This window comes from Pongo pygmaeus, chromosome 5 (genome assembly GCF_028885625.2).
Source record: "Pongo pygmaeus isolate AG05252 chromosome 5, NHGRI_mPonPyg2-v2.0_pri, whole genome shotgun sequence".
NCBI lineage: Eukaryota > Metazoa > Chordata > Mammalia > Primates > Hominidae > Pongo > Pongo pygmaeus.
In genome coordinates this window covers 25,136,193-25,157,751 of record NC_072378.2, presented here as the reverse complement: position 1 = coordinate 25,157,751, position 21,559 = coordinate 25,136,193, and the positions used below count along the sequence as shown (strand labels likewise).

The 21,559-nt window shown below is 41.5% G+C and overlaps 1 protein-coding gene and 1 long non-coding RNA gene across 6 annotated transcripts in view; one reads left to right on the top strand and one right to left on the bottom strand.

Moving 5' to 3' along the window:
• The window catches only part of LOC134739694 (uncharacterized), a 107,626-nt gene that overhangs the window by 73,184 nt on the left and 12,883 nt on the right, over nucleotides 1-21,559 (bottom strand). The window contains exon 2 of the long non-coding RNA XR_010126592.1: nucleotides 250-371. This is a non-coding gene — a long non-coding RNA (uncharacterized LOC134739694). The remainder of the gene's footprint in view (nucleotides 1-249; nucleotides 372-21,559) is intronic.
• The window catches only part of RIPOR2 (RHO family interacting cell polarization regulator 2), a 236,046-nt gene continuing 234,354 nt past the window's right edge, over nucleotides 19,868-21,559 (top strand). For 2 of the 5 annotated variants that reach the window (XM_054490710.2, XM_054490711.2), the window contains exon 1: nucleotides 19,882-20,277. In XM_054490710.2, the coding sequence (XP_054346685.1) occupies nucleotides 20,202-20,277 (76 nt within the window). In that variant the 5' untranslated portion in view covers nucleotides 19,882-20,201. Of the gene's footprint in view, nucleotides 20,278-21,559 lie in introns of all 5 variants that reach the window. The other 3 variants (XM_054490714.2, XM_054490703.2, XM_063665880.1) reach the window with 3 other exon arrangements.

Here is a 21,559-nt window from a genome sequence, read left to right as displayed (position 1 = left end):
AAATAAGTACATTGTTTTTGGTGTGGTTAAAATAAAAAGCAGCTTGCAGGGTAATATATGCAGAATTATTACATCTGTTTAAACATATAAATCTATATTTCTATCTGTACATTAATAGATAAAGTCTGGGAATAAACATATCAATATAAAAAAGAAAGGGCTCTCCCGGCTGACAAGGGGAAGTGGGATTGGGGGCTTGGTGGTGGGTGGGGAAGCAGCAAAGAAAATCAAGTCTCATACCAGACTAACCTCTCTTTTTTGTTTGTTTGTTAAGTGAGAGCGGCTGTCCTCCTTGTTTTCTTTGAAAGAAGATCATTTTCTGAAGGCCGAGAGATCCAGGCTCTCCAAAAGCCTCTCTCCGTGGGTGAGACCTGCCAAAGAATGCAAGGATGAGAAACAAAACCAAATCTCAGAGGAATGAAAGAATCCTTTTCACATGGACATTAGTTGCATTCATTAATGGCTCACACATGAGTTCAGGCCCATGTTTTGATCTGTAGGATTGTTTTCAATTGAGCTCTAGAAACAGACCCTGAGATCAGGATTCCAGTGTAAATGATTTACTTAGAAAATACTTCTAGGGGAAGCCAGATAGAGAGGGGGAAGAACGCAAGTGGAGTGCCACCCCAGGCAAAGTGCCAGCCTCAGCCTGATCCCACAGGGGAGCTCTGGAGGACAAATTATGCCTCTGAGTTGTCCCCACTCAAGGCAGGGGAGCTGGGCTTTCAGATGCCTGCACTGGCAGTTAGCAGTCTCTGGTGAAGGGCTGCCCTGGAGGAAGGGAACACATAAACCTAAACCCCCAGGCCCTTCTGGCTTTCCACACTTGTGAGCAAAATGATTCGAGAGACTGAGGGCAGAGTAAAAGTGCACAGAGAGGGTGAGTGGGGAGCAACACACAGATATGGCATTGGAAGGATGGAAGGTGCCTAGGATGAACACCAAGAGGGCTGTATCCATCAAGGTTCTCTAGAGAAACAGAAGCAATAGGATGGGTGGATAGATAGATGATAGATAGATAGGTGATAGATAGATAGATGATAGACAAATAGGTAGACAGATGACAGATAGATAGTTATATATTATGAAGAACTGGCTCATGTATTAGGGAGTTCCATTATTGGCCTTCTGCAAGTAGAGGCACAGGAAAGCCAGTGACATAGTCCAGTTTGAGCCTGAAGGCCCAGGAGCTTCAATGTCTCAGAGCTGAAGTTTGATGTCCCCAGTCAAGCAGAGGGAGTAAATTCACCCTTCCTCTACCTGTTTGTTTCATTCAGGCCCTTAATGGATTAGATGATGTCCAGCAACACTGGTGAGGGTGATCTTCTTTACTCAGTCTATTGACTTAAATGCTAATCTCTTCTGAAAACATCCTCACAGACACACCCAGAAATGATATTTTCCCAGCTATCTGGGCATCCCTGAGTCCAGTCAAGTTAGGCTTAAAATTTACCATCACAAGTGCTTATCAAAGACATATCACAGAAGACTACAAAATGCAGGGTTGCTGGGCTTACCTATTTTGGGATAATTAACCAGCCATAAAGATATCCTTTCTTTCTTTGAGGACTACAACTATTGCCTCCACCTGCTACCCCTCACCACCACCCCCCTCCCCATTCCACACACACACAATTCAACCCTCCACAGCTGAGTTCATTTGCCTCCATGACCACAGTTGAGCCAAGGAGATTCTTCCTCCTAAGAATTTGGTTTGCAGACCAAGAAAATCACATTCCATCTGGCTACTGGCTTGGACTGGGGTGGTGTGGACTTAGAAACTAAGGTCACCATTGTAAGGTGGCCAGGCTTGGACATCCAGTGAAACAGAGCAAACCAAGCCCCAGAGAGCAAAAAGAGTGTATAACCAGATCAGTAGCTAATGATTATTCAGTGCTGGCTATGCAGCAGGCCCTGTTTTCACACTGAAGAGCTCATTTGATTCTCATCACAATCCTATGTAATATGAACTATAGTTACTCTTATCCAAGGTCCAGGACACTCAGGCCTAAAGTGGTTTAGCAAATTATCTAGGGTCACACAGTTTTAAAGGGTATGCTCAGGAGTTAGTCCTCTGGTTTAACTCCAGAGCCGTGTGCTGCCCACAAAGCCAGGAAGACAGCTGAGTGCTCAGCAGCCCAGATTAGACTTCATGGCTCCTGAGAGCAGGAGAAGGCCTGGCAAAGTGTGACAGATTGCTGCCTGGGTTCCCAGTGGCCATCCTCATCCTCAGATAGCCGTCTAAACATTTGCCTTGTTGTAATATGCCTACCCTTTTTTTTGGCGGGGGGAGTGATAATGTGGGGTTTTTTTCATTTTTTGTTTGTTTGATTTTAGAGACAGAGTCTGACTCTGTTGCCCAGGCTGGAGTGCAGTAGCATGATCATAGCTCACTGCAGCCTTGAACTCCTGGGCTCAAGCAATCCTTCCACCTCAGCTTCCCAAGTATCCAAGACTACAGTCATATGCCACCATGCCTGGCTATTTTTTTTTTTTCTGAGATGGAGTCTCGCTCTGTTGCCCAGGCTGGAGTACAGTGGCGCGATCTCGGCTCACTGCAACCTCTGCCTCCCGGGTTCATGCCATTCTCCTGCCTCAGCCTCCCAAATGGCTGGGACTACAGGCGCCCACCACCATGCCCGGCTAATTTTTTGTATTTTTAGTAGAGACACGGTTTCACCATGTTAGCCAGGATGGTCTTGATCTCCTGACCTCGTGATCCGCCCACCTCGGCCTCCCAAAGTGCTGGGATTACAGGCGTGAGCCACCGCGCCCGGCCCTGGCTATTATTTTTAAAATTTTTTTGTAAAGACAGGGTCTCACTGTGTTGCCTAGGCTGGCCTTGAACTCCTGGCCTCAAGTGATCCTCCTGCTTTAGCCTCTCAAAGTGTTGGGATTACAGGCGTGAGCCATTGTGCCCTGCTGATTTTTTTTTTTAATGTCAGTTTCTACTTGTTCATTTCTGGTATATAAGGAAGTGATTGACTTTTGTGTAATAATCTTGTATCCTGTGTCCCTGCTGTAACTGCTTATTAGTTCCAGGAGTTTTCTTGGTTAATTCTTTTGGATTTTTTACATAGACAATCACATTATGTGCAAATAAAGGCAATATTATTTCTTTCTCCCTAATCTGTTTACCTTTTGTTACCTTTTCATCCCCTTACCTAAAAAAATCAGTTTATAGTTGCAGTGGATTTGTCTTGCTTGCAACTAAAAGACCCTTAGTGAGGACACCACTCTTGATGAAATGAGAAAGAAATGGAAATTTGTTTTCACTTCTTTCCAACTTCATAAGTTTCCTTTTCCATTCCCATGTCCCAGGTTTGATGCACAAGGGTTTCACTCAGCTTAGGCTCTAGCGTCAGAACAAGCAATGCCTGGGCCTTGTGACATCAGCAGCCCATCGCATCTCTGCTACAGCCTCACCCTTTCGCCCTGTGAAGGTGAGAGTCAAAATCCCTCCAAGAGAGAAAATTCCCTAAAGAGAGACAAGCCTTTTTAGTGTGGGTGGTACAATGAGGAACCGCAGATTCTAAGAATTGTTCAAGAAATCATGCTTTGTGTTGTATTTAAATTATGTCACGGTGGCTTTATTTTCTTTCTACAACTTCAAGAAAGTCCAGCCAAATTGTTCTCTAACAAGAGAACGTGAACAATGTGTAGAGTAGAAAATACCAAAAGGCTGATCGCAAACTCATCTGGAGTTTAAGTGAGAAGATTTAGTTTCCTATAATACTCATATTCTACAGCCAATTGAACAAACATACTTTCCTATTACAAACACGTATTACAATTTTTATAGAGGACTAAGCAAAAATTCATTCTCAAACTATTGAATATTAAAGGGAAGTTGTAATCATGATAATAGGATATATAGATTTAAACTTGAGTAAGATCTTCATTTCTTCTGCCTAGTCACTGTTTATAATACTCTTTGAATATAATATACACATACTGTAATGTGTAGATATGTAATAGTGAATATGTAACACTCACTAGAATGTAAAATATCTTTTAATCTTTATTTTTACTAAGCAATAAATTTTCAACACAGCATTTACATTCTTCAAGAATTTACATCAACAATTATTCAGTTCTTCATATCAAAGACAATTGTAGTTTATATTTCTAAAATTAAGGTTAAAGAAATATGTCTAAAATTTCTGATTTCCAGAATTATCAACACCTTAGCAGAGAGCATCTTAAAATGACAGTATAGTTGTAAAACAAAAGAAAAAATACGTGATTTTGTCAATAGTCTCAACCACAGATGGCCGAAGTCTGATGCAAATGCAATTCTTCTCTCTCTGGGACCATAAAAGAAGTCCTAACGCATCAGAGCAGTCTTTCTCACTAAGCCTGGATGAGGTCTCAGAATTCGTTTCAAGGCAGCATTCCAGGAAGCCATTATTAGGCTGTTGATGATGGCATCCTATATACTATCTGTGTGAGACTGTGCTTTTTTGTTGTAAATTACAGAATCCTCTGGCTAGTTTATGAAAAAGGAGAGTTATAAATGGCTACTAATAGCTCCAAAAAATCATTGGGAGGGCTGAAGGTACACAATCTAGACTGAACCTCTCAAAAGAACTGGTCTACTAAGGAAGCTGTTGCCAGCAGGGCCCCAGAAGCACCAGGCCTCTGCCATGATCAGGAAGCTGCTGGGTCCGTAGCTGCCCTGCCCCTGCTGGCTGTTGCCACTATGCTTGCCAGAAGGTCCCCTCTCCCTGAACAAGGCCAACAGCTGACTTTTCTCACTCGGTCCTTCCAAGACTCACAACACTGCATCTGCTTAGCAGAGTCTAAGTCACATGAGGAGCTCGAGCTGCAAGTGAGTCTGGAGAATGAGTTTCCCCTACTACAGGGCAGGAAGATGCATGAGAAGAGGGAATGGAATTGGGCGAGCCAGTCTGTAGTTCTGCTTCACCATCTTGAGATGAGTCTATGGCATTAGATATAGGAAAGAAGCATGGGAAAATTGGAAAGGACTGTAAGATATAAACATGGGACTTTGGCAATGTTCATCCAATGCTATCCAGGGGAGATGCCCCAGTGAGATAAATGTGCAGTCCTCTCCACAAGTAAGCCCTAAAAAGAGGAGAAGGAAACTTTTGGCCATTATAACTTGATGCAGAGTGATCAATTGTCCCAGTTTGCCTAGGACTGAGGGGTTTCCTGGAATGACTAGGAAAGTCTTGGGCAGACCAGGACAAACTGGTTACCCTAACTCAATGACAAGAACCATCAGCATCCAACAACTAGCTCACTACATTCAGATTCCACTCTCACTAAGCACATTTTGGATTGTGATTTGGCCTTCCAGGTGTGTGGGAGATAATGCCTCAAAAACCTTTAGCACAAAGTCTGGTGTATAGTAAGCACTCAATAAATGCTTATATTTTTGTATTTTTAAAAGTTTGTTTCATTTTAAAATATGTTAGCCAGTTAACTGAAATGTTTAATTTTTCTTGGTAGTTTTTCTTCCTTTTTTACATGCCAGCATATTTTCTTTCGGATGTGGGTGTACATTGTTCTGTTGAGATTTTGCTTAGTTCGTGAGGTAGTTCCTGGTGATAGGTCTTGTCTTGGTGCCTTGGGTCGTAGGCACACTCCGGACCACACCTTAGAGTGTGAAGTCTCCATTAAGGCTTTCTCCCCTCTCTGAGGCTCTAAGTGGCAGCTACTGTTCTCTCCAGATATCACCTTACTTTGATCCATTTCCATGGCAACACCCTGTGGTATGAATGAGTATCTACCATACTTCCTGCTCAAGCCGGCTGTGGTGAAGGGAGGAAGCCCGAGAACTGTGGTCTCCTGAAGAGGAAGGGCACTCAAGTGGTGAAGGAGGCCCACGATGCCAAGGCTAGCTTCTCTTTCTTTACTGCAACTAGAAAGGCTGTGCTTCCTCCAGCAGTGGCCTCCCCTCAGGCCTGCCTGTGGGTTGGGAACAGGCTGCACCCTCTGTTCCCAACCTTCTCTCCTTCTTTCATCCCATTCATAATGGTACGTCATCTTCCCTCACAGCCTTTGCTCTTGTGAGTCTTTGGCCAAGAATGCCTTTCTCTTCACTCCTTTCCACTCCTGGATTCATTCCCCATCTTTCAAAGTATCGCTCAAACGCCACCTCCTCCCCAAACCTGCCTTGAGTTTCCTCCTCCTGTCAGAATTGGTTCTCCATCTTCTGGGTGCCTAAATGACTTACTGCTGCTGCTCTAACACCAATCACATTGTATCTGGTAGTATAGTGACAAGTTGTCTCTCCGTATCTGTGGAGAATCAGTCCTAGACCCCTGAGGACACCAAAATCCTCAGATGCTCAATCCCTGATATAAACTAGTGTAGTATTTGCATATAACCTGTGCACGACCTACCATGTACTTTAAATATCTCTTGATTGCTAATAATACCTAATACATATAAATGCTGTGTCCTTATACTGTATTGTTTTTTAATTTGTATTGTTTTTATTGTGGTTTTATTATTTTTTATTTTTTCAAACTTTTTTTCTTTTTTTTTTTTTTGAGACGGAGTCTCGCTCTTTCGCCCAGACTGGACTGCAGTGGCGCTATCTTGGCTTACTGCAAGCTCCGCCTCCTGGGTTCAGGCCATTCTGCTGCCTCAGCCTCCCGAGTAGCTGGGACTACAGGTGCCCGCCACCGCGCCCGGCTAATTTTTTGTATTTTTAGCAGAGACAGGGTTTCACCATGTTAGCCAGGATTGTCTCGATCTCCTGATCTCGTGATCCGCCCACCTCGGCCTCCCAAAGTGCTGGGATTACAGGCGTGAGCCACCGCGCCTGGCCTTTTCAAACATTTTTAACTGAGGTTGGTTGAATCCTAGTATGCAGAAGTTGCAGATATGGAGGGCCACATGTATTGTGTATCTTCTACATTCTCCACTTGATTTTAAGCTCCCAGGATAAATGGTATCATTCATCTTTGTATGCCCAGTGCCTACTACATTTTTAAAAAGTGAATTGAATTAACCTCATAAGGAAGAAACCTTTAGACTTCTTGGACAATTTTCCTCAAGTAGGCTGGACACTCTCATGAGTCAAGGAGACTTGGCAGAGATGTCAAGGAGAAAAGACCCCTTATTGTTCCTTTCTTTATCTCCCTTCGATTGCTTCCTCCTCCATCCTAAAAATGGATAAGAATAGATGTTACTCTAATCAGATGTCCCTTTGGGAACAAGCTGCATGAAACTTTTGAGAATCTCTGGTTTCATAGCATAAGTTTTAAAAGATGGTCTTTGTTATGCTGGTTGCTCACACATAAAATACAATGTTTAAAACATTGGTGAAAAACACATGTATTTTATAACTGGGAAGTCTGGTTTGCAATGGTTTGTGAATATGGAAAGAGCCCTGAGCTATGAGTCAGAACAACTATTAATAATGCCTTAGGAACTAACTAGCTTTGTGGCTATTGACAAGATATTTCTCCTCCTGAGGCTCTGTTCCCTCTACCATGAAATGAAGGTATGGGGCAGTGATGTCTGAGGTCTCACTGGCTCTGAAGTTCTGGGCGATTCTGATTTCATGGTTTACTATAGGTAAAAAGAAGAGAAGCTGCCTTCAGATGGTGGAGTCTTTAACCCCCTTCTCTTCTGCCAAGGCTGAAAAGGATCCAAATCTCATGGCATTAAGGTCAAAGAAAAGGTGACTTTTTAAAACTAAGTATAATAAGGAAATATTTCTCCTCTACCTCTAGATATTTCTCCAGAGGGAGCTCACCACAAAAGTTAAACAGATCACTAATTTAAAAATGTTTTTCTGTTTAAATCAGGGCTGTTCCACTGGGGCTGATTTAATCAAGAGAGAAAGCAGCCCTCTCTCTTGTCTCTACTCTGACTCATAAAGGCAACTCTGCTCCACTGATGTCAATTGGTCACTATTTGCATAATAAGTTATTCTCAAAGTTAAAATATCAGGCCCTTAATCACAGAAGAAAGGAAGACTTTTCAGTGAGGCCTTCCAGTGATTGTAGATTTAGAGGGCTCTTGGGACAGCCACTGGGTGGCTAAATTAATAAGTTGACACCTAGTTACTATTGATAGGATCAGGAAGCAGGGAAATTCTGGGCAGAAGAGGGCAGGTCCCTGGGTAGGTCCCCACTCTCAAGCTGAAACTCTTGATACTGCAGCCCAAAGTGAGAACTTACATGCCTGCTTTCCTGCTCAAATGTTGCCCTTTCCAAAACCACCCATAGCCCACCCTGCCCCTCATCCTTTGCCCATAAAAACCCCAGGCTTGGCCAGCAGAGAGAGGAGAAGCCACTGGACAACGAGGACTATGGTTGGAAGTTGGAGAGAAGCAGCTTGACTTCAGAGGGACAGCTTGATGGCATAGCTTCAGAGAGGAGTCTGACTGGGGATAGCCAGACTTCAGGGGAAGATTACCTTCCTGCTCCATCCCCTTTTTGGCTCCCCTTCCTGCTGAGAGCCACTTTCATTGGCAATAAAGTCCCCTGCATTTACCATCTTCAACTTGTTTGTGCAACCTCATTCCTCCTGGATGCCAGACAAGAACTTGGGTGCCATGAGTGTGGTTGCAAAAGGCTATCATGCTGATGCTCCACTGAGCTATTAACACTTAAGCTGTCTGCAGATGGCAAAGCTAAAAGGGCACTGTAACACTCCTTCTGGGGCTTCAGAGGTCGCAGGCGCCAGATGCTGCCTCAGGACCTGCATAGAGTTTTTTGCTCCTGCTAGTGCCCAAAAGCACTTGCCCCACCTCCTGCACCTGCTCACCTGTGTGCTCCCCATCCCATGAGGGAGTGGAATTCACCCCTGCTGGTGCTGACGTGGCTGGCTAGTTCCAGCACCCCTGCATTCCAGTTTCTGCCCATTAAGAGGTCAGGGAAATATCATAGTTATTTCTGTATCTGTTTCTCCGGGCAGTGTCCAGATTTCTATCTTCTGAAGCTTAAACTCAATGCATAGGAACTTTCTTTTATGCCTAGGTGATGAGCCACTCAAACTAGACTCCTGGGTGTTGTAAATCAAAAATAAAATTCTAAGCCTCCCCAACCATCTGAACAGACCCCTCCTCTTAGCCAAGGGCATTCCAAAGTTAACCTGAAAAACTAGTGCAGGCCATGTTGGGAAGGGGGGTGTCAGATCTGCCTCATTAAACTCTCCTCCCTTTTGGAATTCAGGAAAAGCTGACCAGCATTAACACCAACATAGACCTTAAAGCTGATAAGAAACATTTACAATCTATTCTCTGCTACCCAGAGGCTTCATCTGTATGATAAAACTATGGTCTCCACAGCCTTTTATCACAACCCAGACATTTATTTTCTATTGATCCCAGGTCTTTAGATAAACTCAATTGTCAACCAGAAAAATTTTAAACCTACCCATAACCTGGAAGCTCCACCCCTCCTCCCTCAACCCCAACTTTGAGTTGTCCTGCCTTTCTGGACTGAACCAATGTATAGCTTCAATGTATTAGATTGATGTCTCATGTCTCCCTAAAATGTGTAAAACCAAGCTGTGCCTCGACCACCTGGGGCACATGTTCTCAGGATCTCCTGACGGCTGTGTCATAGGACGTGGTCACTCATATTTGGCTCAGAACAAATATCTTCGAATACTTTACAGAGTTTGATTCTTTTCATCAACATGTAGGAGGCAGAATCAGGTGGGTCAGTTGTTGGTTTGAATGTGGGACATAAGGGCTAGGAAGCAAGGAGTAGCACCTAGGGCACTGTCTTGAGCAACTGTGTAGAAGGTCACCAAGACAGGAAATGCTGGTGAAGCCAGTTTGGGAGGGAGAAAGAGAAGGAAGGAGGGAGGGCAGTAATGGGCTGTGTCTGACCAGAAGAGAACAGATAAGATGCAGACACTGTCCTCTCTCTAGCCTCATAGCTTCTTCTTTCATACTCCAAAATTGTCTGCCTTGATTCCACAAAAACTGTCTCCCAAAAGTGTTCTAAGCCTTAAAAATCCCTTGAAATCTTATTGGAGCAGCAGTGGAAAGCACATTGTATTGAGGTTTGGGGAGAAGGTGGGGTACAACTCGGTCCTGATCTACCAACCTGCTGTGCCAACTTGGAGGTGTCTCCTAATCTGAGTGTCAGTTTCATTTTCTGTAAAATGAGACATTTGGATATGAGGTTGTCTAGGGTAATTCTCTAATAGTTGTCCAATTTTCTAATTCCTTATTATTCAATAATTGCCTTTGTCAAAGTTACGTGGTACATGTTTTAAAAATAGAATGTTATGAATGAATGGTTACACTGCAATGTTTATTTACTTAATTTGAAGAGTTAGTATAGGTTGTGGTTAAACATTTGGGCTCTAGAGCCAGACTACCTCAATTCAAATCTCATCTCAGCCACTTGCTGGGTGTGTGACCATGGCAAGTTACTAAACTCTGTGCCTCAGTTTCCCTATCTGCAAAATGGTCATGGGATTATTATATGACAATCATATGAATTAACACAGTGAAGTACGCTATGTGTTGGATTATTATTTAGAGTATTCTGTAACCTTCACTTTTTTATATGTAAAATAGGATTGCTGATAACTCCTCATGAATAAGAATGTAGGGGAAATAAAATTAAACCACATGTCTATTAAAAGCATGCAACACACAGCCCATCTCTGCATAGTTCTCAATAAATGTGTGTAGATAGACAGCCAGATAGCCACAGCTAGAACCTGACCCCCACTTCCATTTCAATTTCCAAAGAGCAAACCGAGACCTCATGTTCTTTTTGTATGTATTTGCCACAGAAGAGAAATAAATCAGGTGCTGTGCTATCGTTTTCCTCCTGGTGCTTGATAAGCTTTTATTTTAAAATAATGCCAAGTTTTCCTTGTTGACTTTCCATAAAAGTCACACAACGTACTTTGGCTCAGCAGTTGCCATTCTCCACTGAGTAATTGAAGGTCTGTTTCTCCCCAGGATGGTTTTAAAGTAGAAACAGACATGCTGATGCTTTTTCTCCTGAGTCTAACATCTAGCTTCCATTTATTAAAAACGAGTTGAAGGAAAAATGAAGAAAGGATCACATAATTATGTCTTTTTCCCCATATTCTCCTAAACACATTGCTCCTTGCAGACTGTACATGCTTCCACCGTGAAATTCTGCAATTTATGAAAATTTAATAGCAACACGAGCCCAAGAAAGAGTAAAAATTGATATTGTACACTTAACACAAATGAAAATGTTCCTTGGGAGAATAACACCCCACAAGGCTATTTATTCCAGGCATTTATGAGTGTGTACTTGATAAAAGAAAATATAAAGCATGAAGAGTCAGAAAACAGAGTCCTATGTAGGAGCCATGGATCTTCAGCATTGTCAACCTGACCGGAAAGAACAACAAAAGATGGTGGCAAGTCCTCCACTTCTTGTTCCATACGCCCACCCCCTAGTCTTTCTATGATTATAATGAGGAAACTGGCAAGATCTGTATTTAAATTCACAAGAGCAGAGAAAATGCAAACTTTTCAACTGCCTCTCATTTTAGACCTAACTGTACTTTCCGCCCCCTCTGGCCTGCTGTTCTCTCTCATCTGCTATTGTAAATTATGTACATCAGAAACGTTGGTGATTCATGCAGCAGAGGCTTTAGGAAATGTGTGGCTTAATGAGGAGGAAAGAAGGTCTGACGCTGATTGCAAAAAAAAAAAAAAAAAAAAGCACTTGATTTTTTTGTATCACATTCTCCACATTCAAGTTCATTGCTTGCACAGAATTTCAAAAGCCATATAATAAAAGAAGGTGATAGAAGGAACATAGTCACAGTACCGTGACAGCTTCTGTAAGATTTCTCTCATCTCGAATTTGCCTACTTGGCAGCTATCTGATTTGATTTATGTTAAATGCCGTATAGAACAGAAAAGTGTTGCAATTAACAATTGTAAAAACCAAGAAGAGAGGAGACTCTTAGAACAATATCCATTTCTAGGTCTCCCAAATATAGTTTTCTTTTCTTTTCCAACTTTTATTTTAGATTCAGGGAGTACATGTGCAGGATTGTTACCTAGGTATATTGTGTGATGCTGATGTTTGCAGTATGATGATCCTGCCACCCAGGTACTGAGTGTAGTACCAACAGTTAGTTTTTCAAACCTTGCCCTCATCCCTCCCTCCCTGCTCTAGTAGTCCCCAGTGTCTATTGTTCCCATCATTATGTCCATAAGTACCCAATGTTTAGCTCCCACTTATAAGTGAGAACACACAGTCTTTGGATTTCTGTTCCTGCATTAATTTGCTTAGGATAATGGCCTCCAGTGGCATCCATGTTGCTGCAAAGGATATGATTTCACTCTTTTTTATGTCTATGTAGTATTTTGTGGTGTATATGTACCACCTTTTCTTTATTCAATCCACAATTGATAGGCATCTAGGTGGCTCCATATATCTTTGCCATTGTGAATAGTGCTGTGATGAACATGTGAGTGTATGTGCCTTTTGGGTGAAACAAGTTGTTTTCTTTTCAGTATATGCAGAGTAATGGGATTGCCAGGTGGAATGGCAGCTCTGTGTTAAGTTTTTGAGAAATCTCCAAAGTGCTTTCTACAGTAGCTGAACTAATTTACATTTCCACCAACCATGTATAAGTGTTCCCTTTTCTCTGCAGCCTCACCAACATCTGTTGTTTTTTGACTTTTTAATAAGAGCCATGCTGACTGGTGTGAGATGGTTTCTCATTGTGGCTTGTATTTGCATTTCTCTAATAATTAATGATGTGGAGCATTTTTTAATGGCTGTTGGCCACTTGTATGCCTTCTTTTGAGAAGTGTGTGTTCATGTCTTTTGCCCATTTTTAAAGGGGTTAATTATTAATGGGTTATTATTATTATTTGCATGTTCAATTGTTTAAGTTCCTTATAGATTCTGAATATTAGATATTTTCTCCTATTTTGTAGGTTGTCTGTTTACTCTGTTGGTAGTTTCTTCTGCTGTGCAGAAGCTCTTAAATTTAATTAGGTCCTACTTGTCATTTTTTGTTTTTGTTGTGCTTGCTTTTGAGGACTTAGTCATAAATTCTTTCCCAAAGTCGATATCCAGAATGCGCTTCCTAGGTTTTCATTCTTATAGTTTTATTCTTATAGTTTGAGGTTTTTCATTTAAATCTTTAATCCATCTTAATTTTTGTATACGGTGAAATGGAGGGGTCCAAGTTCATTACTCTGCATATGGCTAGCCAGCTATCCCCACACGATGTATTGAATTTTCTCCATTGCTTATTATTGTTGACTTTGTTGAAGATTAGATGGCTGTAGTTATGCAGCTTTATTTCTGGGTTCTCTATTCTGTTCCATTGGTCTATGTGTCTGTTTTTGTACCAGTACCAAGCTATTTTGGTTACTGCAGCCTTATAAGTATAGTCTGAAGTCAGATAATGTGATGCCTCTGGCTTTTTTCTTTTTGCTTAGGATTGCTTTGGCTATCTAGGCTCTTTTTTTGGTTCCATATGAATTTTAGCATAGTTTTTCTCCAATTCTGTAAAAAATGACGTTGGTAGTTTGATAGGAATTGTGTTGTATCTGCAGATTGCTTTGGGCAATATGGCCATTTTAATGATACTGATTCTTCCAGTCCATGGACATGGAATGTTTTCCATTTGTTTGTGTCATCTGTGATTCCTTTTGGCAGTGTTTTGTAGTTCTCGCTGTAGAGATCTTTCACCTCCTTGGTTACATATATTCCTAGGCATTTTATTTTTGTGTGTGTAACTATCGTAACTGGGATTGCATTCTTGATTGGCTCTCAGCTTGAACGTTATTGGTGTATAGAAATGCTACAAATTTTTGTACATTGATTTGGTATCCTTAAACCTTGCTAAAATCATTTATCTGTTCTAATAGCCTTTTGGCAGAGTCCTTAGGGTTTTCTAAATATAGAATCACATCACCAGCAAAGAGACATGGCTTGACCTCTTTGCCTATTTAGATGCCTTTTTTTCCTCTTGCCTGATTGCTCTGGTTAGCCCTTCCAGTACTATGCTGAATAGGAGTGATGAGAGTGGGCATCCTTGTCTTATTCTAGTTCTCAAGGGGAATGATTCCAGGTTTTGCCTGTTCAGTATGATGTTGTCTGTGAGTTTGTCATAGATGGCTCTTATTATTTTAAGGTATGTTCCTAAGGTATGTTCCAGTGCCTAGTTTCTTGAAGGTTTTTTAAAATCATGAAGGGATGTTGTATTTTATCAAAAGCTTTTTCCATGTCTATTGAGATGATCAAATGGTTTTTGTTTTTAATTCTGTTTATGTGGTGTTATATATAGATTTGCATAAGTTGACCTTGCATCCCAGGAATGAAGCCTGCTTGATCATGGTGAATTAACTCTTTCTGATGTGCTGTTGAATTTGGTTTGCTAGGTTTTTTTGGGGTTTTTTTTTTTGAAACAGGGTTTCACTCTGTTGCCCAGGCTGGAGTGTACTAATGCAATCATGGCTCACTACAGCCTTGAACTCCTGGGCTCAAGTGATCCTCCTACCTCAGCCTCCTGAGTAGCTGGGACTACAGGCATATGCCACTATGCCTGGCTAATTTTTGTTTTTGTGTTTTTTTGTGGAGATGGGGTTTCGCCATGTTGCCAGGCTAGTCTTGAACTTGTGAGCTCATGCAGTCCACCTGCCTCAGCCTCCCAGAGTTCTGGGATTATAGGTATTAGCCGCTGTGCCCAGGCAGTTTGCTAGTAGTATTTTATTAAGGATTTTTGCATCTATGTTCAGTAAGGATATTGGCCAATAGTGTTCTTTCTTCATTGTGTCTTGGCCAGGTTTTTGTACCAAGTTGACGCTGACTTCATAGAATGAGCTGGTGATATGGTTTGGCTGTGTCCTCATTGGTCAAGGATGAGGCCATGTGGAGATAATTGAATCGGGACAGTTTCTCCCATACTGTTCTCATGGTAGTGAATAAGTCTCATGAGATCTGATGGTTTTATAAATGGGAATTCCCCTGCACAACCCCTCTTGCCTCCCATCATGTAAAATGTGCCTTTGCTTCTCCTTTGCTTTCCGCCGTGATTGTGAGGCATCCCTAGCCATGTGGAACTGTGAGCCCATTACATCTCTTTTTCTTTACACATTACCCAGTCTCCGGTATGTCTTTATTAGCAGCATGAGAACTGACAAATACAGCTAGGGAGGAGTCCCTTCTTCCCAGTTTTTTGGAATAGTTTCAGTAGAATAGGTACCAGATCTTCTTTGTACTTCTGGTAGAATTCAGCTGTGAATCCATCTAGTCTGGAGTTTTCTTGGCTGATAGTTTTTTTTAATACAGATTCAATTTCAGAAGTTGATATTGGTCTGTTTAGTGTTTCAATTTCTTCCTGATTCAATCTTAAGAGATTGTGTGTCTCTAGGAATTTTTCCATTTCTTCTGGATTTTCTAGTTTGTGTGCATAGATGTGTAGTCATAATAGTTTCTGAGGATCTTTTGTATTTCTGTGGGATTAGAAGTAATGTCGCCTTTGTTGTTTCTGATTGTGCTTATTTGGATCTTCTCTTTTTTTTCTTTGTCAATCTAGCTAGTGGTCTATCAATCTTGTTTATCCTTTCAAAAATCCAAGTTTTGCTTTCACTGATTCTTTGAATGGATTTTTGGGTCTCAATTTCATTCAGTTCTGCTCTGATTTTAGTTCTTTCTTTTCTTCTACTAGCTTTGGAATTAGTTTGGTCTTGTTTTTCTAGTTCCTTTAGGTGTGATATTAGATTGTTAATTTGAGATCTTTCTAACTTTTTGAGTTAGGCATCTAGTGCTATAAGCTTTCCTCTTAACAATGCTTTTGCTTCACCCCAAAGAGTTTGGTATGTTGTGTCTCTGTTTTCATTTATTTTAAATAATTTTTTTATTTCTTCCTTGATTATGTTGTTTGCCCAAAAGTCATTCAGGAGCAACTTGTATAATTTCCATGTAATTATGTGCTTTTAAGAGATCTTTGTGGTATTTATTTCTATTTTTATTCCACTGTGGTCTGACAGTATGATGGGTATAAATTTGATTTTTAAAAAACGTATTGAGACTTGCTTTATGGCCAAGCATATGGTCGATTTTGAAATACGTTCTGTGTGCAGATGAGAAGGATGTGTATTCTGTCATTGATCAGTGGAGGATTCTGTAGATGTCTATTAGGGCCAATTGGTCAAGTATCAAGTTTAAATCCAGAATTTCTTTATTAGCTTTCTGCCTCAATGATCTGTCTAATGCTGTCAGTGTGTTGTTGAAGTCCCCGACTATTATTGTGTGGTTGTATGAGTCTTTTCATAGGTCTAGAAGTACATTTTTATGACTCTAGGTGCTCCGATGTTGGGTGTGTATATATTTAGTATAGTTAAGTCTTCTTGTTGTATTGAATTCTTTATCATTGTGTAGTGCCCTTCTTTGTCTTTTTTATTGTTGTTGGTTTAAAGTTTGTTTTATCTGATACAAGAAGAGTGATCGCTGCTTTTTCTATTTTTCCATTTGTGTAGTAGATCTTTCTCTAACCCTTTACTTTGCACCTATGGGTATCACGATGTGTGAAATGGGTCTCTTGAAGACAGCAGACAGGGTTTTTTTTTTTATCCAATTTGCCACTCTGTGCCTTTTAAGTGGGGTGTTTAGGCCATTTACATTCAAGGTTAATATCGATATGTGAGGTTTTGCCCCTACTGTGAAGTTGATACCTGGTTGCTTTGTAGCTTCTATTGTGTGATTGCTTTATCGAGTCTGTTGGTTACATACTTAACTCTGTTTTTGTGGTAGCAGGTATTGCTCTTTTGTTTCCATGTTTAGAAGTCCCTTAAGGATTTCTTGTAAGCTGTTCTAGTGGGAAAAAAAAAATCCCTTAGCACTTGCTTGTCTGGAAAAGATTGTATTTCCCTTTTCTTATGAAGCTTAGTTTGATAGGATATGAAATTCTTGGTTGGAATTTCTTTTCTTTCAGAATACTGAATACAGGCCCCCAATCTCTCTTGGCTTATAAGGTTTCTTGTAAGAAATCTATTGTTAGCCTGATGGGGTTCCTTTAGTATGTAATTTGCCCTTTTTCTCTAACTATCTTCGAGATTTTTTTTCTTTAGCATTGACCTTGGACAGCCTGGTGACTGAATTCCTTAGTGATGTTCATTTTGTATAGTATCTCACAGGTGTTCTCTGGATTTTTTTGTATCTGGATGTCTATCTCTCTAGCAAGATTAGGGAAATTTTCTTGAATTATTCCACGAAATATATTTTCCAGGTTGTTTATTTTTTCTCCTTCTCTCCCAGGAATGCCAATAATTCATAAGTTTGGTTGCTTTACATAATCACATATTTTTTGAAGACTTTATTCCTTTTTTAAAATTCTTTTTTCTTAATTTTTGTCTGACTGTGTTAGTTCAAAAGACCAGTCTTTAAGCTCTGAAATTCTTTCTTCTGCTTGGTCCAGTCTACCAAATATAGTTTTCTTATGCTGCATTTGCCATTCTAGGGAATTGTGTTCAGTGGCAATAGTCAAGAAAACCTCATTGGCTACCTTACATAGATTTTGTCTTAATTTTGGTCTCTACCTTTCCCCCCTAATTCAGAAAATGAGTTTTGGGGAGCTGGCACATCATGAGGGATCAGGATCCACAAGCAATTGTCTAGACCAGGAATGTCCCACATGACCTGCAATTGCCAGTTAATGTAATGACTCAGAGTGGTGGTCCCTCAGGTGAACAAATAGACTCTGCAAATAGATTTATAGAATACAAAGGGCCTTTACAAGCTGGAAAAGGCAAGGAACAGATCCTCCACCGGAGCCTCCAGAAGGAATGCAGTTCTGCCTATACCTCGACTTTCACCCTATAAGACCCATTTCAGACTTTGACCTCCAGAACTGAAAGATGATAGATCTGTGTTGTTTTAAGCCTTTAAATTCGTGGTAATTTGTTATAGCAGCAGTAGGAAACTAATACACAGAACTTGTGATATAAAGTATCCTAGACCCCCTCATATTGCAGATAAGGAAACAGAGGCCCAGGGAATTTGCCAACTTTCATGAAGTTACATGGCTAGTTAATAATAGCTGCTGACAACATTGAGAAATTCCTCTATGCTAAACACAAGTCACGAGTCTTAGTCCTTAGCATGTATTTACTCATGAGGTCATCAGCATAACCCTAAGGCAACAGCCCTCATTCTTATCCTCACATTTTATAGATTAAGAGACTGAGGCATAAGGATGTTAATGTCATGAAGATGCTAAATAGGGTGCTAAGAGTTTGCACCCAGGCATTTCTGCTCTGGAATGCACTCTCTTTACCACCAGACATAGTGACAGAAGGGAAGCCTGAGCTCTTGGGTGCCAGTCCAGTATCCTACCAACTTCTAAAGAGTTTCTTGATCTCATTTCCTCTTGACAACTCTGAAATCTGTAGGTCATTCCCATTTTAAGTGAAGAAAACAAGACACCGAGACTAAGAGGTGTGCCTAAAGCACTCATCTGGTCAGTTGCAATTACAAGCCTCTTGACTCCCATCTCTTGATAGTTTCCCCCAGTCCCTCTGCTGCTGGCACCATGAGAGACACAAAAGATAAATGACAGAGTTTCTGCTGTCAGCAAGTTTACGGGTTATCTTGGGCTAAATTTGGTAACTTAGGTGTCATTTTTTCAGTTTCATCCTCAGGGCAAGACTACTCCTGAGGCCTTGATCAATAACTGTTTGTTCTCTGGAGAAATCTGACATTGCACACAGGAAAAGCTTGGAACAAAGTAAGCAATCAATGTACTGAGCTTCCCCTGCCAGGGGCAGCTTTAGAATGTCTATGTAAGAGAGGCTTCAGCCACATATTTGGAAGAGGCTATAGCACCTAAGTGCGGTATTATAGCCAACATAATGTATTTAGTTAGAGCGTATTTTTACTTGGGGAATTTTGAGGAGGAGCTGATGGAGGTTTAGGGGGCTAACTAAAACCGTCCCAAACCACCCCTTGATGTACCACTTCCCCATATAAACCCCTGTATGTTGCAGCTCAGAAAGAGGAATATACAGTTCTCGCCACCAAGAAGCTTACTCACTATTTGAATGTGGGCAATTTTTTTTTTCTTTTCTCTTTTTTCTTTAGACAGGGTCTTTCTCTGTTGCCCAGGCTGGAGAGCAATAGTGCAATCATAGCTCACTGCAACCTTGAACTCTTCCCTTAGGCAATCCTCCTGCCTCAGCCTCTGGAGTAGCTGGGACTACAGGTACACACCATCAAGACCAACTCATTTTAAAATTTTTTGTAGAGATAGGGTGCTGCTGTGTTGCCCTGGCCTCAAGCGATCCTCCCACCTCAGCCTCCCAAAGTGCTGAGATTACAGGTGTGAGCTACCTCATCCAGCCTGGATGCGTGCTTTGAAAGAAATCAGAGAATAAACAAAAGGCCTAACAAATTTGGGCAGTGCAGACATGGGCCACCTGCGGGTGACAGCAATAGGTGCGTGGAGGACAGCCCCATGTCTATGGCTTCAGGAAAGTCTCATGGAAAAATGAGGCTTTGAAGTATGAATGAATAGGTGAGGTGCAAGTGTGATCGTAGGTGGAGAAAAAGAATGGGTGAGAAGATTCAAATAGACATATTTGAAGACAGTGCACCGGGCAGATTAACTGGTGAAAAAGAAAGTATGAAATCACTTATGTTGGTTATCACCAAATCATTCTTTCAGTCAACAAATATTTATTGCTCACCTACCAAGCGCCAGGCACTATATTAGATACTAGGGACCCAGCAGTAAATAAATCACGCGCCCTAAAAGGTAAGGGGTGTTGCTCTGATTCAGCTCCAGCAGCAAAGCTCTGCTCTTCATTTCTGCCTACAGAGAGGGATTCCCATTTCAGGCCATTCCTGCGTGCAGTCAGACACACCTGCCCTCCCCCTGCCATTGCACGGCTCCTCTGACGCGAGGGCAGACACAGGAGCCCGGTGATCGTCTCTGCTTGAATAAATTACCGGCCCCATCATCTTCATGCATAAAACATGGCACAGGAGGCTAGGGCAGCCCAGCACAGCAGCTGCCTTCGGGCCAGTCGGGAGTTAAGGGAAGGAAAGGCAAGGCAAGTTACAAGATAAAAGAAATCAACGGAAGCCTCAAATACTTTTTTTTTTTTTTAAGAAAAGAACAAAAAGGGGGAGTTAAGTTTTCTTTTTCATTTTTATACATCTGGACTTAACTTCCGGGATCGCTGCAAGACCCTTTTGTTCCTTTGCCATGAGCAGGTTTTAGGCCGCTCTGTTGGGACCATGGTGTTACCTTCGCGATTACACTGGATCAGAAACAGGCCATGGAGGGACAGGATCCGGAGGCGCCAGCTCAACCGTGAGTGTCCCGACGGGTGTTACCTACTCTCTGCCTTTGTTTTCCACACTTTACCGCAACACACTCATTTCTTGCCCTCTGCAAATCTTCTCCAATCTTTCCCCCTTCCTCCTCTCTTCCACTTTCCTGTGCTCCGTTTTCCAATGGACTTTGGTATTTTTTATCGACTCTCTCTCTTCCTATTTCCTTCCCAGCCCTATCCTAATTAGAGGTAACTAGATACATTTTGTTTCAAGTGGTGAGCAAGACAGGGCCACAGGGCCTCTTTTCTTTATTTCTCCAACCAGATGGAAAATACAAATAAATATTTACATCGGTCAAGGAGTCATGTGAATTGGAATTTTTGTTTATTACAGTGGGGAAAAAAATGGAACATCTGAATCAAACAGGTTATCAGCAGTGTCGCTAGATGAGGTGAAATTCAAGGATCAGTGAGTCATATTTCCTTTAAAGGGCCCAATTGTATGCTTCTTAAATTATCAAACTCACAACTGAGTAGACAGGAACTCTAACCAAAAGGGAGTTTTTAGTGTTGGAGTAATCTGAGAATGAAAAAGCATTTCCTATGTATGTCAAGACCATTTCTCATGAAAAAGTAACAAATTCTTGTGTGTCTGTTTTTAGAGATGTTTATTTATCTCAGATGTCAGCAAATTCAAATGGGTGGAGGGTCTGGGCTGCTAAGAAGAATGAGTGAAAGGGGTCTGTTTTCACAGGGGTAAGGAATAGTTCACTTTCTTCCTGTCTCTGTTGTGAGAAAAATGATAGTGAAAGCATGATGATAAATGACAACGGACATTTGGCCTCAATGTGAGGTAGCAATAGGGAGTGGTAGAGGGTGCAGCAAATGGGGAAATATGTGTCCCATCATAGTGAGGCACCCACCATTCAACGCCATCAGATTGTTTCCATGAGGAATGGGGTAGAGGTTGGTAGATTTTCCAATTTTTCAAAAACAGCAGGCGGATGCGGTAGCTCATGCCCGTAACCCCAGCACTTTCGGAGGCCGAGGCGGGAGGATCACAAGGTCAAGAGATCGAGACCACTCTGGCCAACATGGTGAAACCCTGTCTCTACTAAAAATACAAAAATTAACCGGGCATGGTGGTAGATGCCTGTAATCCCAGCAACTCAGGAGGCTGAGGCAGGAGAATCACTTGAACCCAGGAGGCAGAGGTTGTGGTGAGCTGAGATCGTGCCATTGCACTCTAGCCTGGGCAACAAGAGCGAAACTCTGTCTCGAAAAAAAAAAAAAAAAAGCAAGAAACACTAATTTCTATGT